The sequence below is a fragment of the Pristiophorus japonicus genome, chromosome 2, assembly GCF_044704955.1.
Source record: "Pristiophorus japonicus isolate sPriJap1 chromosome 2, sPriJap1.hap1, whole genome shotgun sequence".
NCBI classification, from domain to species: Eukaryota; Metazoa; Chordata; class Chondrichthyes; family Pristiophoridae; genus Pristiophorus; species Pristiophorus japonicus.
The window spans coordinates 86,452,088-86,468,033 of record NC_091978.1 but is presented as its reverse complement, the minus strand read 5'-3'; the positions used below and the strand labels follow the sequence as shown (position 1 = coordinate 86,468,033).

General features: G+C 44.1%; 1 protein-coding gene across 1 annotated transcript in view; it reads right to left on the bottom strand.

The window, feature by feature from the left end:
• mtmr12 (myotubularin related protein 12) overlaps positions 1–15,946 on the bottom strand; it is a 130,151-nt gene that overhangs the window by 39,390 nt on the left and 74,815 nt on the right. Inside the window, exon 8 of the mRNA XM_070868327.1 lies at positions 4,328–4,403. Coding sequence (XP_070724428.1) covers positions 4,328–4,403 — 76 coding nt within the window. The remainder of the gene's footprint in view (positions 1–4,327; positions 4,404–15,946) is intronic.

Genomic DNA, 15,946 nt, shown 5'->3' with positions numbered 1-15,946 from the left:
TTCACAAATCCATGCTGACTTGGACCTATCATATCACCTCTTTCCAAATGCACTGCTATGACATCCTTAATAATTGATTCCATCATTTTACCCACTACCGATGTCAGGCTGACCGGTCTATAATTCCCTGTTTTCTCTCTCCCTCCTTTTTTAAAAAGTGGGGTTACATTGGCTACCCTCCACTCCATAGGAACTGATCCAGAGTCAATGGAATGTTGGAAAATGACTGTCAATGCATCCACTATTTCCAAGGCCACCTCCTTAAGTACTCTGGGATGCAGTCCATCAGGCCCTGGGGATTTATCGGCCTTCAATCCCATCAATTTCCCCAACACAATTTCCCGACTAATAAGGATTTCCCTCAGTTCCTCCTCCTTACTAGACCCTCCGACCCCTTTTATATCCGGAAGGTTGTTTGTGTCATCCTCATTGAATACTGAACCAAAGTACTTGTTCAATTGGTCCGCCATTTCTTTGTTCCCAGTTATGACTTCCCCTGATTCTGACTGCAGGGGACCTACGTTTGTCTTTACTAACCTTTTTCTCTTTACATATCTATAGAAACTTTTGCAATCCGTCTTAATGTTCCCTGCAAGCTTCTTCTCGTACTCCATTTTCCCTGCCCTAAATCAAACCCTTTGTCCTCCTCTGCTGAGTTCTAAATTTCTCCCAGTCTCTGGGTTCGCTGCTATTTCTGGCCAATTTGTATGCCACTTCCTTGGCTTTAATACTATCCCCGATTTCCCTCGATAGCCACGGTTGAACCACCTTCCCTTTTTTATTTTTACGCCAGACAGGAATGTACAATTGTTGTAGTTCATCCATGCGGTCTCTAAATGTCTGCCATTGCCCATCCACAGTCAACCCCTTAAGTATCATTCACCAATCTATCCTAGCCAATTCACGCCTCATACCTTCAAAGTTACCCTTCTTTAAGTTCTGGACCATGGTCTCTGAATTAACTGTTTCATTCTCCATCCTAATGCAGAATTCCACCATATTATGGTCACTCTTCCCCAAGGGGTCTCGCACAACGAGATTGCTAATTAATCCTCTCTCATTACACAACACCCAGTCTAAGATGGCCTCCCCCCTAGTTGGTTCCTCGACATATTGGTCTAAAAAACCATTCCTTATGCACTCCAGGAAATCCTCCCCCACCGTATTGCTTCCAGTTTGGTTAACCCAATCTATGTGCATATTAAAGTCACCCATTATAACTGCTGCACCTTTATTGCACGCACCCCTAATTTCATATTTGATGCCCTCCCCAACATCACTACTACTGTCTGGAGGTCTGTACACAACTCCCACTAACGTTTTTTGCCTTTTGGTATTCTGCAGCTCTACCCATATAGATTCCACATCATCCAAGCTAATGTCCTTCCGAACTATTGCCTTAATTTCCTCCTTAACCAGCAATGCTACCCCACCTCCTTTTCCTTTTATTCTATCTTTCCTGAATGTTGAATACCCCTGGATGTTGAGTTCCCAGCCCTGATCATCCTGGAGCCACGTCTCCGTAATCCCAATCACATCATATTTGTTAACATCTATTTGCACAGTTAATTCATCCACCTTATTGCAGATACTCCTTGCATTAAGACACAAAGCCTTCAGGCTTGTTTTTTTTAACACCCTTTGTCCTTTTAGAATTTTGCTGTACAGTGGCCCTTTTTGTTCTTTGCCTTGGGTTTCTCTGCCCTCCACTTTTCCTCATCTCCTTTCTGTCTTTTGCTTTTGCCTCCTTTTTGTTTCCCTCTGTCTCCCTGCATTGGTTCCCATCCCCCTGCCATATTAGTTTAAATCCTCCCCAACAGCACTAGCAAACACTCCCCCTAGGACATTGGTTCCGGTCCTGCCCAGGTGCAGACCGTCCGGTTTGTACTGGCCCCACCTCCCCCAGAACCGGTTCCAATGCCCCAGGAATTTGAATCCCTCCCTGCTGCACCACTGCTCAAGCCATGTATTCATCTGCGCTATCCTGCGATTCCTACTCTGACTATCACGTGGCACTGGTAGCAATCCCGAGATTACTACTTTTGAGGTCCTACTTTTTAAATTTAGCTCCTAGCTCCTTAAATTCATTTCGTAGGACCTCATCCCTTTTTTTAAACCTATGTCGTTGGTACCAATGTGCACCACGACAACTGGCTGATCTCCCTCCCTTTTTAGAATGTCCTGCACCCGCTCCGAGACATCCTTGACCCTTGCACCAGGGAGGCAACATACCATCCTGGAGTCTCGGTTATCGGAACATAAGATAATGAGGGGGCTCGACAAGGTGGATGCAGAGAATATTTCCACTCCTAGGGGAAACTAAAACTAGGGGATATAGTCTCAGAATAAGGGGCCGCCCATTTAAAACTGAAGAGGAGGAATTTCTTCTCTGAAGGTTGTGAATCTATGGAATTCACTGCCTCAGAGCTGTGGAGGCTGGGTCTTTGAATATATTTAAGGCGGAGATGGACAGATTTGAGTGTGAAAAGGGAGCAAAGGGTTATGGGGAGCGGGCAGGGTAGTGGAACTGAATCCATGATCAGATCAGCCATGATCTTATTAAATGGCGGAGCAGGCTTGATGGGCCGACTGGCCTAATCCTGTTCTTATGTTGTACTCTAAAAGCGAGTTTCCAGGTCACAGTACAGTCCAAAGCAGGAATTACAGTCTCTTTCACAGATGGGGCAGACAGTGGTTGAAGCAAAGAATGGGTGGGGAGTCTGGTTTGCCACACGCTCCTTCCGATGTCTGCGCTCGATTTCTGCATGCTCTCGACAAGGAGACTAGAGGTGCTCAATAACCTCCTGGATGCTCTTCCCCCACTTTGGGCCAGGGATTCTCAGGTGCCGGTGGGAATGTTGCACTTTATCAAGGAGGCTTTGAGACGTTGAAACGTTTCCTCTGCCCACCTGGGGCTCGCTAACTCCACTTTCTTGGCAATTGACAATAAACTATGGTTCTCTTTGCTTTACCTGTATTACCCATTGGGGTATCTGTTGGCCTTTTTGTCGTGGTTGCAATGACAAACAACACAAATTCCCAATCTGTACCTATGCAGACCTTTTAAAAATCGGGAAAAACACTACAGCAATTGAATTAGGTTGGGTGGGGTCTGATCAAGGGGTGTACGTGGGTCAGGTCGGGTCGCTCTATAATGTACCTACCCGTCTTTGCTTAAAGCCACTAATTCATTTAGCAAAATGCTGATTTTACAACTGCATGGTACCTGTATTTTTATTAAAATCATAAACTTCAAATGGCAAAATTCAGCGCTTGGGTCACATGTCGGATAGGTCAGGTTGGCTCAGGTCACACGTGGGTCAGTTCGGGGTCATTGGCCATTGCGCTCGCAGCTCCGTATTTGCGCGGTTTGAAAACAAAGGAACCAATCGCGGACAACTATGCTGTACCTGTATTTCTAATGCGTCGTTTAATGGTGAGTGTTGAGCAGCTATAATCACTGAAAAAATGTCTGGTTTTCGGACAACTATTTTGTATTGCGCTATTGAAAAAATACAGTATGTATGCCGTTTTAAAAAAAATGTTCGGATTTCAGAACGTTTTCCGGATTTCAGACGATCCCTCCAAGGATCATCGTGATGTCCGGATTTCGGAACATTCCGGAGAGCACCTTTAACGTAGTAAAATATCCCCAAGGCACTTCGCAGGAGCGTTAACAAAATTTGCCACCGAGTCACATAAGGAGATATTGGGACAGATGGAAGGATTTAAGGAGCGTCTTAAAAGAGGAGATAAAAAAAAAAGAGAGGTGCAGGGAGATCAGGGGAGCTAATTCCAGAGTTTAGGCCCTCGGTAGCTGAAAGCATGGCTGCCAATGGTGGAAGTGATTAAAATAGGGGATGTGTAAAAGGGCAGAATTGGAGGAGTGCAGAATTCTCAGAGGGTTATAGGGCTGGAGGAGGTTATTGAGATAGGGAGGGGCGAGGCCATGGAGGGATTTAAAAACAAGAATAAGAATTTTTAAATTGAGGCGTTGCCAGACCAGGAGGCAACGGTGCCCCGGCCAAAGTTGAACTTCACACTCAATGCTTTACATACATTATAGTATTAGTTTAAAAGATTCTTGATAAAGTACGTACAAGCTAACAGCTGACTTATAGCAACATTGTTCATTCTACTAATTTCTTACACTTTAGGTGCTATACAAATTACAATCCTTGTACATGCAACACAAGGTGTACAAACTAAATTCCTCAAAGACTGAGAAAAAAGGGCAACTGTCAAGGCATTTACAGACTTTACATGTAGGAAGATACTGGCATTAAAGGCAGCTGGGAGGGAGGGGAGGAGGGGAAAGCAAACTTACAGGGATTCCTTTTCCTTTATATTTCTTAATGTCCTCATCCACGACAGATAAAGGAACAGCAAAGAACTGTGGAAGTCTGGAAGCAAAAAAAACAGCATGTTTTAAAAACATAACATTTAGGTGATCAAATGTCAAACAAATTTGTTTAAAATTAATTATGTCCCTTCACCTCGAAGTTGGAAGGTATTGCAAAGTTGATGCAACTTTCCTTCCCTTCTGCATTGTTGATATCCTACTCCTCCAAATATATACAACCATATAATTGTACAGCCCATTGCATCAGAGACAGTCAGCAGCTATCCACTTAGTCCCCTGCCCTTTCCCCATATTTAACTTTCACAATCCTTTTAAAAGCTACCATGGATTCAGCTTGTTTGATAGGGCACCCATATTCCAACACACCTTGATTTACAAAGTTTCTCCCCACTTCTCCCTTTGCTCTTTTGGTGGTGAGCTATTGACAAACTGTGGAAATAGATTCCCCCCAATTTATACCACTGAAATCCCTCAATTTTGAACATCTCCATCAGATCTCCTCTTAACCTTCTCTGACAAGAGCCCCAGTTTCTCTAATCTCTTCATAACTAAAGCCTCTCATCCAATATCATCTTAGGGCAGGGGTGGGCAATTATTTAAGCTGCAGGGCCACTTAAGTTTTGGTGAGCTGTTTAGGGCCACACACCAATGTCCCCACTCAGGTGTGCGGTTGCGCACTAATCACAAGGTCTAGCACAGGCCACTCACCAGGTCCTGCCGCTTGGAGATACTGCGCACGAAAAAAAATTAGAGCAAACACTGCATAAACATAGCATAAATAAAATTAGATAGTAGTCAGATACTATCTTAAATATATTCGATATTGCTTAGAAATGAATCATAGATAAAAGTTGAAAATGTTGTGGTGTCTTCTGGTCTCTCTAAATCAGTGCTGTGAAATCAAACTATACCCTCTTTAGAGCCTGCATCAGCATCAATTTCCCATCCCAGTCATTCTCATGTCTCTACAAAGATTACTAATGTGTACAAACACAAAGATGTAAACAGAAATGTTTCTATAAATTAAAGAATTTAACACTCAAATAAATAGACTTGAATACAAATAACTAAATAAAATAAAGGCTGCTATTAGATCAGCAAAAATGAAAAATAGGATTGTAGACAATGGTGGCAGCAATGGGAAGAGCTTTTTTAGTTATGTGAAGAGTCAGAGAACTATCAAAGACTGTATTGGGCCACTGAAGGGAGCTCAAGGACTGGTTACAAATGATTCAGTGAGTATGGTGGAAATATTAAATGAGTAATTTGCATCAGTATTCACCCTTGAAAATGATGCACAAATATTAGAATTTTAAAATACTAGTTTTATCAGTAACATTAACATAGATAAGCATATTGTTTTAGAAAGAATTAAGAACTTAAAAATAGATAGAGCAGCAGGACCCGATGATATCCACCCGAGCATCCTCCGGGAGATGAGACATGTGCTGTGCGAGCCTCTGGCCTGTATTTTTAATAGCTCACTGCACTCTGGGATGGTTCCTGCAGATTGGAAGGAGGCTAATGTAGTCCCCATTTTTAAAAAAAGGTGACAAGGCAGACCCAGGTAACTATAGGTCCATCAGTTTAACATCAATAATAGGCAAGATGCTTGAAAGTATAATAAGGGTTGCAATATATGAATACTTGGATAGGGAGGGTCACATTAAGGACATCCAACATGGCTTCATAAAAAAAAGTCATTTCTTACAAATCTAATTGTATTTTTTGAAGAAAGGACAAAGTTAGATTTCCAAAAAGCTTTTGACAAGGTACCGAACAAGAGGCTTCTCTACAAGATCGGAGCCTCTGGTATTAGTGGAAATATATTGAACTGGATACAGAACTGGCTAGCTGGACGCATACATAGAGTAGTTATAGATGGATTTGGATCTGTCTGAAGACCGGTCACCAGTGGGGTCTCTGCAGGGATCAGTGTTGGGACCGTTGCCTTTTACTATTTTTATTAATGATCTGGATTCGGCGGTTGGCGGCACAATTTGAAAATTTGCAGATGATACCAAGATCTGTGCGAGTGCTAGAACTGTAGAAGAGGCTCGTCTGATTCAGACAAATCTTAATGTGTTGGGAGATTGGGCTCAAGACTGGAAAATGATGTATAACTTAGATAAGTGCAGTGTTATGCCTGTGGGAAGGACAAAAGCTCAACATTCATACACCCTCCATAGAAACATAGAAAATAGGTGCAGGAGTAGGCCATTCGGCCCTTCGAGCCTGCACCGCCATTCAATGAGTTCATGGCTGAACATGCAACTTCAGTACCCCATTCCTGCTTTCTCACCATACCCCTTGATTCCCCTAGTAGTAAGGACTTCATCTAACTCCTTTTTGAATATATTTAGTGAATTGGCCTCAACAACTTTCTGTGGTAGAGAATTCCACAGGTTCACCACTCTGTGGGTGAAGAAGTTTCTCCTCATCTCGGTCCTAAATGGCTTACCCCTTATCCTTAGACTGTGTCCCCTGGTTCTGGACTTCCCCAACATTGGGAACATTCTTCCTGCATCTAACCTGTCTAACCCCATCAGAATTTTAAACGTTTCTATGAGGTCCTCTCTCATTCTTCTGAACTCCAGTGAATACAAGCCCAGTTGATCCAGTCTTTCTTGATAGGTCAGTCCCGCCATCCCGAGAATCAGTCTGGTGAACCTTCGCTGCACTCCCTCAATAGCAAGAATGTCCTTCCTCAGGTTAGGAGACCAAAACTGTACACAATACTCCAGATGTGGCCTCACCAAAGCCCTGTACAATTGTAGCAACACCTCCCTGCCCCTGTACTCAAATCCCCTCGCTATGAAGGCCAACATGCCATTTGCTTTCTTAATCGCCTGCTGTACCTGCATGCCAACCTTCAAGGACTGATGTACCATGACACCCAGGTCTCGTTGCACCTCCCCTTTTCCTAATCTGTCACCATTCAGATAATAGTCTGTCTCTCTGTTTTTACCACCAAAGTGGATAACCTCACATTTATCCACATTATACTTCATCTGCCATGCATTTGCCCACTCACCTAACCTAACCAGGGAAAGGCATTAAAGATGGTGGAGATAGAAAGAGATTTGGACATTCTAGTGCATACATCCTTAACGGTACACGAACAATGCCATGCAGCGATAGCTAGAGCAAATAGGGTATTGGGGTGTATCCACAGGACAAGTGAGTACAAGACGAGGCGTACTGTTTTGTCCTTGTGTCCTTAGTCAGGCCACACCTGGAATAGTGTGTCTAGTTTTGGTCTCCTCGCATGGTGGGTGTATTGAGGCTCTGGAAAGGGTGCAGAAGAGGGCCACTAGACTAATTCCAAATCTAAAGCATCATAGTTATCAAGATGGGTTAAAATTTGGGACTCTACCTTAGAGCAGCGTAGACTTACGGGGGATTTGATTGAGGTTTAAAAGATAATGAAGGGAAGAGACAGTTTTCCAGCTGACCATTTATTTTAATTAAATAGGTTAAGCAGGACCAGGGGGCACAAATTTAAGTTGTATAAGGCTAGATGTCAGGAGCTGGTTCTTTTCACAGAATAGTAGATCTCTGGAACAAGCTGCTCTCTCATGTGGTGGATGCAGGCTCACTGAATTTGTTTCTGGCTGCGGCAGAGCTTAACTCTTACAGAAGATAGATTCTGCAGGAATTTAATGGCCAGAGTGATCTCCTAGACTAGTTTTGATCATCTAGACGGGTCGGAGAGGAATTTCCTAGATTTTTTTTTCCCAAATTGGCTTGGGTTTTTTTTTTTTTAAAACTGTATTTTTGCCTCTCCCAGGTCACCACATGGTTTCAGGTGGGGTGGAGTGTATGGGGTACAAATTGCTCCCACCCCGTTTGTGTTTTTTTTTTTAAACCGCAGCTGCAGTTCAGGTCAACTCTGTGAAATTGCGCTCTTTGGGGGTTTTTTTTTGTTTTGATCGGGAAGTCGGTTATAATGGGGGCGGTGACTACACCCGAGAGGCGCAATATCGCAACAGTAACAGCAGCTGAGGGGCGGAAGTTAGGCGCGGTGCAGAGTCAGCGCTGCAATGACATCATCATGAGCCGCGTCACCACGGCTCTCTCCTTCACTTAAAAGGCAGAGCCTCCACGTTTAAACTTTGGGCCACCAGGGAGGCTTTCGGCTGAGCCAGCAGCCTGCCCATCGTCAGCCCGGCCAAACCTGGGGGCATATTTGTCGGGCCGACCTGGCAGTCAGCCAACAAAAAAAAACATGGCAGCAGCGGCAGTAGGCCCTCCCCTTTAAAGGAAGCCGCACCGCCGCTGTAGAAGGCCACAGCCTCACTGGGCCAGGTGAAACTTGTTTTGGCACCGCCAGGCGGGCCGAAGATTTCCGAAGGTGAATGTCGGCGTGTTTGGGGGGGGGGGGGAGGAGGAGGAGGGGGTGTTGATTGGTGGTGCGCACAGTGATTATGTGCTTACCACGGATCGGCAGCAGTGGAACGGTTGGGGGGGGGGGGGGGGGAAAAGGAGGAGGGAGAGGAAATTGGGGCACCACTGGGAAAACTCAGGAGGACAATTGGGCTATCAGCGGCCACTCCACTCTGCAGCGTGGCCGCAGATTTGCAGTGGTAACAGGCCTAAAAAGGAAAAGGGCAATTTTGTCCCCTATGTTGTGATACACAAGGTATTGCAATTGTGTGGGACAGTCTTGATGGACCAGATGGTCTTTTTTCATATTCATAACCGAAATTATACCCCTCAAAATTGTGTTTTTATTTAATTTAGAAACACAAGTCAAGCTCCCAATACTTCAGAAGATTCAGAATTCTGATTTCAGCAGTGCAGAATCAATCACTAGAAACACTTCTGCAAGATTGCAAATGAGGAAAAAAAAAATGATTGATTTGGGGATGGCAAGAAATTAAGCAAAGCTTATTGAAAAAGTGTCCTGCACCCAAATCAAACATTTTGAACCACTTTATGAAAAAAAGATGGGCAAACAATAGATTATTTTAAATCTACTTTAGGTTTGGGTCTGTGAACAGATCACCCTCCTGTTCTATCAGCTGCTAGAAATCACAGACTGAGGGAGGGACGGGCAAGAGGAAAAAGACGAGGACATATCAAATTATCAGACCAATTAACACAAAACATCTTACAAATCTGGGGCAGGATATTTTAGTCTGCATCTGGCCATACTACATCCAACCTCGGAGTGCGAGGCGGAATGTAATGTGCAATAAACTGAAAAAAAAAACACTTCATTCCCTAGCATCAACATCATTCACTTCAAGATACAACTTCAAACAAAATTAGTCACGTTTTCAAGTCTTCACATGGAACTACAAAGTTAGTTACTGTTTTAATAGCACATGCAGAAAAGTACGGTTTGGCCAGTTGAAGTATATTTCGTACAGTTCAAATTTAACATCTTACACAAACAGAAAGCCTCCTTCATGCAAGCTTCAGTGTCAGGATCCAACAAGTCAAAAAGTACTGAGGATACAAATTCCCTTTTCAAATATATGAACAAAGAACAGTAACCAGCTTAAATTTTAAAAAGGAATGGACTTTGGCAAAAGGCAAGTAACATTTTTTAAAATGAAGAATTGCACAAATAATTTAGCACTCATGAATAGTGCCATAACCCAAAACTCTCCCGTTTGTCCCCAGATAGAGCAGAGGGTTACAATATTTAACACACTTGAGCAATGTGCCAGCATCAACCAATGAGGTGGAGAAAACCAATGTCAAAGCAAAAGAACCCAAGTGCAATTCCAGAACGACAGAGCTTATCTTAAGGATGCGTCCATTTGTACTAACTGAAATGCAGCCGTTTCGCTCTCCAGACTTATTGCTGATTGGTCCCCTTGGTGGATAAGCCACACCCTGAAGTTCCTCGGAACTGTGTAACTGGAACTGCCCATCCCAAGTTCAGAGTGAATTTCCAATTTGTAATTCGATCCATTGTGACTTCAGAAAGCCAGAGGATAAATCTCCCCAAAAGCAGCCACCAAGTTCCAGCACAAGTGCATCCCTCCACCAGCTGAAGACCCTTACCACTACCTCAGCACGTGTGCGGTCTTCCACAGCCGGTCCCATACCCCAAGCACAAGTGCATCCCTCCGCCAGCTGAAGACCCTTATCCAAGCGCAAGACCTTATACCCTCCGCCCCCCCCATAGATGAGGCATTGTGTGGGGATTAACATGTTGACTGGGTATGAAGTGAATAGTGATAGTGTCATGAATTCTGGATTTCATCCACCCTGACGATGTCCCTTTTAACACACGCACTGAGCTTGCACGCACCGGGGGTAAGAAGAACGTGATCCATCTTCTCGGAGTTCCCCGCCCCCCCGTGTATCTCTCTTTCTCTCCCTTTCCCCCCCCCCCCCCCCAGTCAGTCTCTCTCTCTTTTCGCCCCCCCAGTCAGTCTCTCTCTCTTCCCCCCCCCCCACCCCCCAAGCCCTCCCTCTCTTCCCCCTGCCCCCAAGCTCTCCCTCTCCAGCTCTCCCTCTCCTCCCTCCCCCCCAGCTCTCCCTCTCCTCCCTTCTCCCCCCCCCCCCAGCTCTCCCTCTCCTCCTCCCCCCCCCCCCCCCCGCCTCTCCCTCTCCTCCCCTCTCCCCAGCTCTCCCTCTCCTCCCCTCTCCTCCCTCCACCACTCTTCCCACTTTTCGCTCTCACTGGCGCTGCAGGAGGCTTGGCATTTGGCTGTTCGGGCCTCGGGGCTGCTGCTGGATGGATCGGAGGCAGTGTGGTATTGGACACATGTGCAGAAAGGGGCTAGTAGGAATTGCGCTGAGGGTGGGGGGGGGGGGGGGCGGAGTCGATGATTTGTCCTAACTCTCGCTTCTGCACATGGGAGATGTATGCGCAGAAGGGAGACTTAGTACAAATAGTTACTGTGTTATCTTAATCACACTGTATAGGAAACCCATGCCAGAGAAAGGGGGTAGGGAGGATTCACACATTAATGGAAGGGGGGTCATTCTAGAAACCAGCTGAGCACAACACTAGCAGAGCTCTTAGTCCATCTCAGCCACAGCTGGTACATGGCTCAATAAGTTCAAAGAGAGTGAAAATACACAAATATAGGAGAGAGACAGTGAGTGAGCTGGAGTCCTGTCAATCTTACATTTCTTACAGGTCTACTTCAGAATAGTTCAACATAGATGTAAATATTAAGTGTTTCCACATTATATTAAACTAAATGTGCAGTGTGGTTCAGCACACTTCTGTTGACAGCAGATTGTTAAGAAACTGTACTTGCTTTGGCAGCTCAGCTGGGTTATATGCTCTAGAGTATCAAATTATGACAAATCTATTTTCTTTGCTTATGAGTGACAGGAAATGCATTCAGCAAGCAAAACATTTATGGATAGAACATTCAAAATTTTTTTTAAAATTATCAACCAAAGAAAAGCAGCAATCAAAATGGCCAATAGAAACGTGAACTACAGAGCCAAAACATACAAGATACAAGTCAGAGGAAGTTATGACTGTATATTTAGATCACAACCTGAGTACTGTGTCCTGCTCAGATCATAAGACAAAGGAAAAATTCAAGCATTGGAAGCAGCAGAGAGTGGACCCAAGGCTGATCCCTGGTTTTAACGGTCTGTGTCATTAGGAAAGACTGGAAACATCTGGGCTTTTCAGCCTTCACCTCCATCATAAAAGGTCAGAAGTGGGGATTGTTCACTGGTGATTGCAGTGTTCAGTTCCATTTGTAACTCCTCAGATAATGAAACAGTCCGTGCCCGCATGCAGCAAGACCTGGACAAAGTTCAGGCTTGGATTGATAAGTGGCAAGTACCAGTCGCCAGACACAGTCAGCCGGCATGGACACGATAGGCTGAAATGGCCTCCTTCTGTGCTGTAAATTTCCATGATTCATACAAGTGCCAGGCAATGGCCATCACCAACAAGAGAGTCTAGCCACCTCGGACAGTCAATGACATTACCATCGTCGAATCCCCCACCATCAACATCTTCGGGGTTACAATTGACCAGAAACTTAACTAGACCAACCATATAAATACTGCGGCTACAAAAGCAGATCAGAAGCTGGGTATTCTGCAGCAAGTGACTCATCCCCTGACCAACGTTCCCTTTAAGCCCAGCCAGTGAGCTGGCTTTCAAATAGAAAAACAAACACGCACAAGCGGAATTCTGAATGGCCCACGCAGCTCGGTGAAGAGGCCATGTGAAAAAAATTTGAGGGAACATCGCTCCTGACTCCCCAAAGCCTTTCCACCATCTACAAGGCATAAGTCAGGAGTATGATTGAATACTCTCCACTTACCTCGATGAGTTAAGCTTGAACAATACTCAAAGGAGATCAACACCATCCAGGACAAAGCAGCTCACTTGATTGGCACCCCATCCACAACCTTAAACATTCGCTCCCTCCACTACCGGTGTACCGTGGTTGCAGTGTGTACCATCTACAAGATGCACTGTAGCAGCCACCAAAGCTTCTTCGGCAGCATCTCCCAAACCCGCAACCTCTACCACCTAGAAGGACAAGGGAAGCGGGGGCATAGGTACACCATAACTTCCACGTTCCCCTCCATGTCACACCATCCTGACCTGGTATATCGCCATTCCTTCATCGTCTCTAGGTCAAAATCCTGGAACTCCCTCCCCAACAGCACTGTGGGAGGACCTTCACTGCACGGACTGCAGTGGTTCAAGGCGGCTGCACACCACCACCTTCTCAAGGGCAATTAGGGATGGGCAATAAATGCTGGCGTTGCCAGCAGCGCCCACATCCAGTGAATGAATAAAAAGCCTTGAAATGAAGTGATCTGAGAAGTGACCTTAGAGGTAGAGATAGAACAAACCTGCACTTATAAAGCACCTTTCAGGATATTCCAAAGCACTTCACAATAAACCGCTTTTGACGTATTGTCATTATTGTAATATAGGGAAAGCAGTGGTCAATTTACACAGAGCTAAATGACCAGATAATCTGGAGTTGGTGGAGATATAAGTGTTGGCCAGAATGCTGGAAGAATTCCCTTGTTCTTCAAATAGTACCATGGGATCTTTTACATTCACAAGAGGGCAGACAGAGTCTTGGTTTAACGTCTCATCCAAAAGACGACAACTCTTAACCGTCCAGCATCGTCAATACTGCACTGAAGATCAAAAATTATATGGAAAAGGCAAATATTTAAATTGCATGAGTACAAGAGGAAACATTCAAATGAGTAAAGGCAAAATTGAGGACTGATCACCACAAATTTGCTCTTCATGCAAAGAATAATCAATATAGAGAATGAAGTCCCAGATAGAGCAGTGGAGTCAAATACCCTGGGATCATTTAAGAACCATTTTGGAGGAGGATTTCCGGGTTATTGGGTTAGCTGAACAAACACACACACTTCTCCAAAGCAAAACAGAGATAACTGCCTGAGGCCTGAATCTTCTCATGTTCAATATCCTAGTCAGTCTGCTGTTTAAAACATCCATTGTAATCAGCAGACATATATTTTCAATCAAGAATGTAGACTAGAATTTTGAAGTTTCCTTTTGCAGACCTACATCTAGGCTGTGCAGTACTGAGTAATTGTGACATTGTCAGAGCCGCCACCTTTCAGATGAGACATTACACCAAGGCCCCATCAAGTGTGCATAAACCACCCCATGGCACTATTCGATGATATGGGAGGAGATCTCCCAATGTCCTGGCCAACATTTACCCTTTAATCAATTATCTGGTGATTTACCACAATGCTGTTTGTGGGATCTTGCTATCTTGCTGCACACACACTGCCTGCTGTATTTCCCTACAGTACACGGACTACACTTCAGATGTAATTTATTGGCGGAGATGTACACTGGGACATCCGGAGGTCATGAAAGACACTATATAAATGCAAGTCCTTTCTCTTTCTTTCTGCAACCTTTGATTGAACAATCAAGTTATTGTGATGAGAGTACTTCTTGGGCCAGGGGGCAGGGGCTTGGGGGGAGGGGGGAGGAAAGAGGAGAGACAGGAAAGTGAGGAGATGGGATTTACGAAAGTGTCCCTTTCCTGGAGGCATTTTTATATTTCGCCTTTTGTTTTGCAGGGGACAGAGGCATGATATTTAGTCAGGTTTGTTGCACCATGCATTCTCAGCTGAAGAATTGCTTGGTATAACGCATTCACGACAGTTTTAGACCAATATGCCATGGAATCAACCAGAGAACAGGGTATTTTAGGTCTTGTATTGTGCAATGAGACAGGGTTAATTAGTAATCTCATAGTAAAGGAACCTCTGGGGAAGAGTGATCATATTATGAGAGAGTTTGAGTGTGACAGACTCAAATCTGAAACTAGAGTCTTAAACTAAAATAAAGCCAATTTCATACGTACGAGTGGTGAGTTGGCTAAGGTAGATTGGGAAATTAGATTAAAAGGTAGGATGGTGAATAAGCAGTGGCAAACATTTTAAAAAATATTCCAAAGTTCTCCATGAATATACATTCCATTGAGAAATAAACACTCCACGGGAAAGTAATCCATCCCTGGTGAACTAAAGAAGTTAAGGCTAGTATTAGATTATAATGCTGCAAATATTAGTAGTAAGCCTGAGGACTGGGAGAGCTTTAGAAACCAGCAAAGGATGACCCAAAAAATTGATAAAATAGAATGAGTGTAAACTAGCTAGAAATATAACAGATTGCAAGAGCTTCTACAAGTACATAAAAAGGAAGCGAATAGCAAAAGTAAGCATTAGAGACTGAGACAGGAGAAATAAGATAATTTTGTATCTGCCTTCACAGTAGAAAAGTATTCCAAATATAGTGGGGAACCTAGATGCTAATAACAGTGAGGAAGTTAAAGTAATGAATATCAGTAGAGAAAAAGTACTCGAGAAACTAATGGGACTAAAATCCAGCAAATCTCCTGAACCTGATGGCCTATGTCCTAGGATTCTAAAAAAAAAAAGAGGTGGCTGCAGAGATAATGGATGCATTGGTTGTGATTTTCCAAAATTCCCTAGATTCTAGAATGGTCCCAGCAGATTGGAAGGTAGCAAATGTAACCCAGCTATTCAAGAAGAGGGAGAGAGAAAACCAGGAACTACAGACCAATTAGCCTGACAATATTCATTGGGGAAAATGCTGGAATCCATTATTAAGGAAGTAGTAAAAAGGCACTTAGAAAATCATATGATTAGGCAGGTTTTATGAAAGGGAAAGAGTGTTTAACAAATTTATTGGAGTTTTTTTTCAGATGTAACTAGGAGGGTATATAAAGGGGAACCAGTGGATGTAGTATATTTGGATTTCCAAAAGGCATTTGATCGTAAAATGCAAGATAAGGGCTCATGGGGTTGGGGGCAATATATTAGCATGAATAGAGGATTGGTTGATGGGCAGAAAACAGAGTAGGGATAAATGGCACATTTTCAGGTTGGGAGGCTGTAACTGGTAGGGTGCCCCAAGGATCAGTGCTTGGGTCTCAGATATTTACAATTTATATTAATGATTTAGATGAAAGAACCAAGTGTAATGTATCTAAGTTTGCTAACGACCCAGGTACAGAGGAGTGGGAAGGTCAGGGCGGATGAGCGGCGAGATGCAGTGAATGTTTGTGGCGGAGGTGCGACAGATGAGGGTACGGGGCC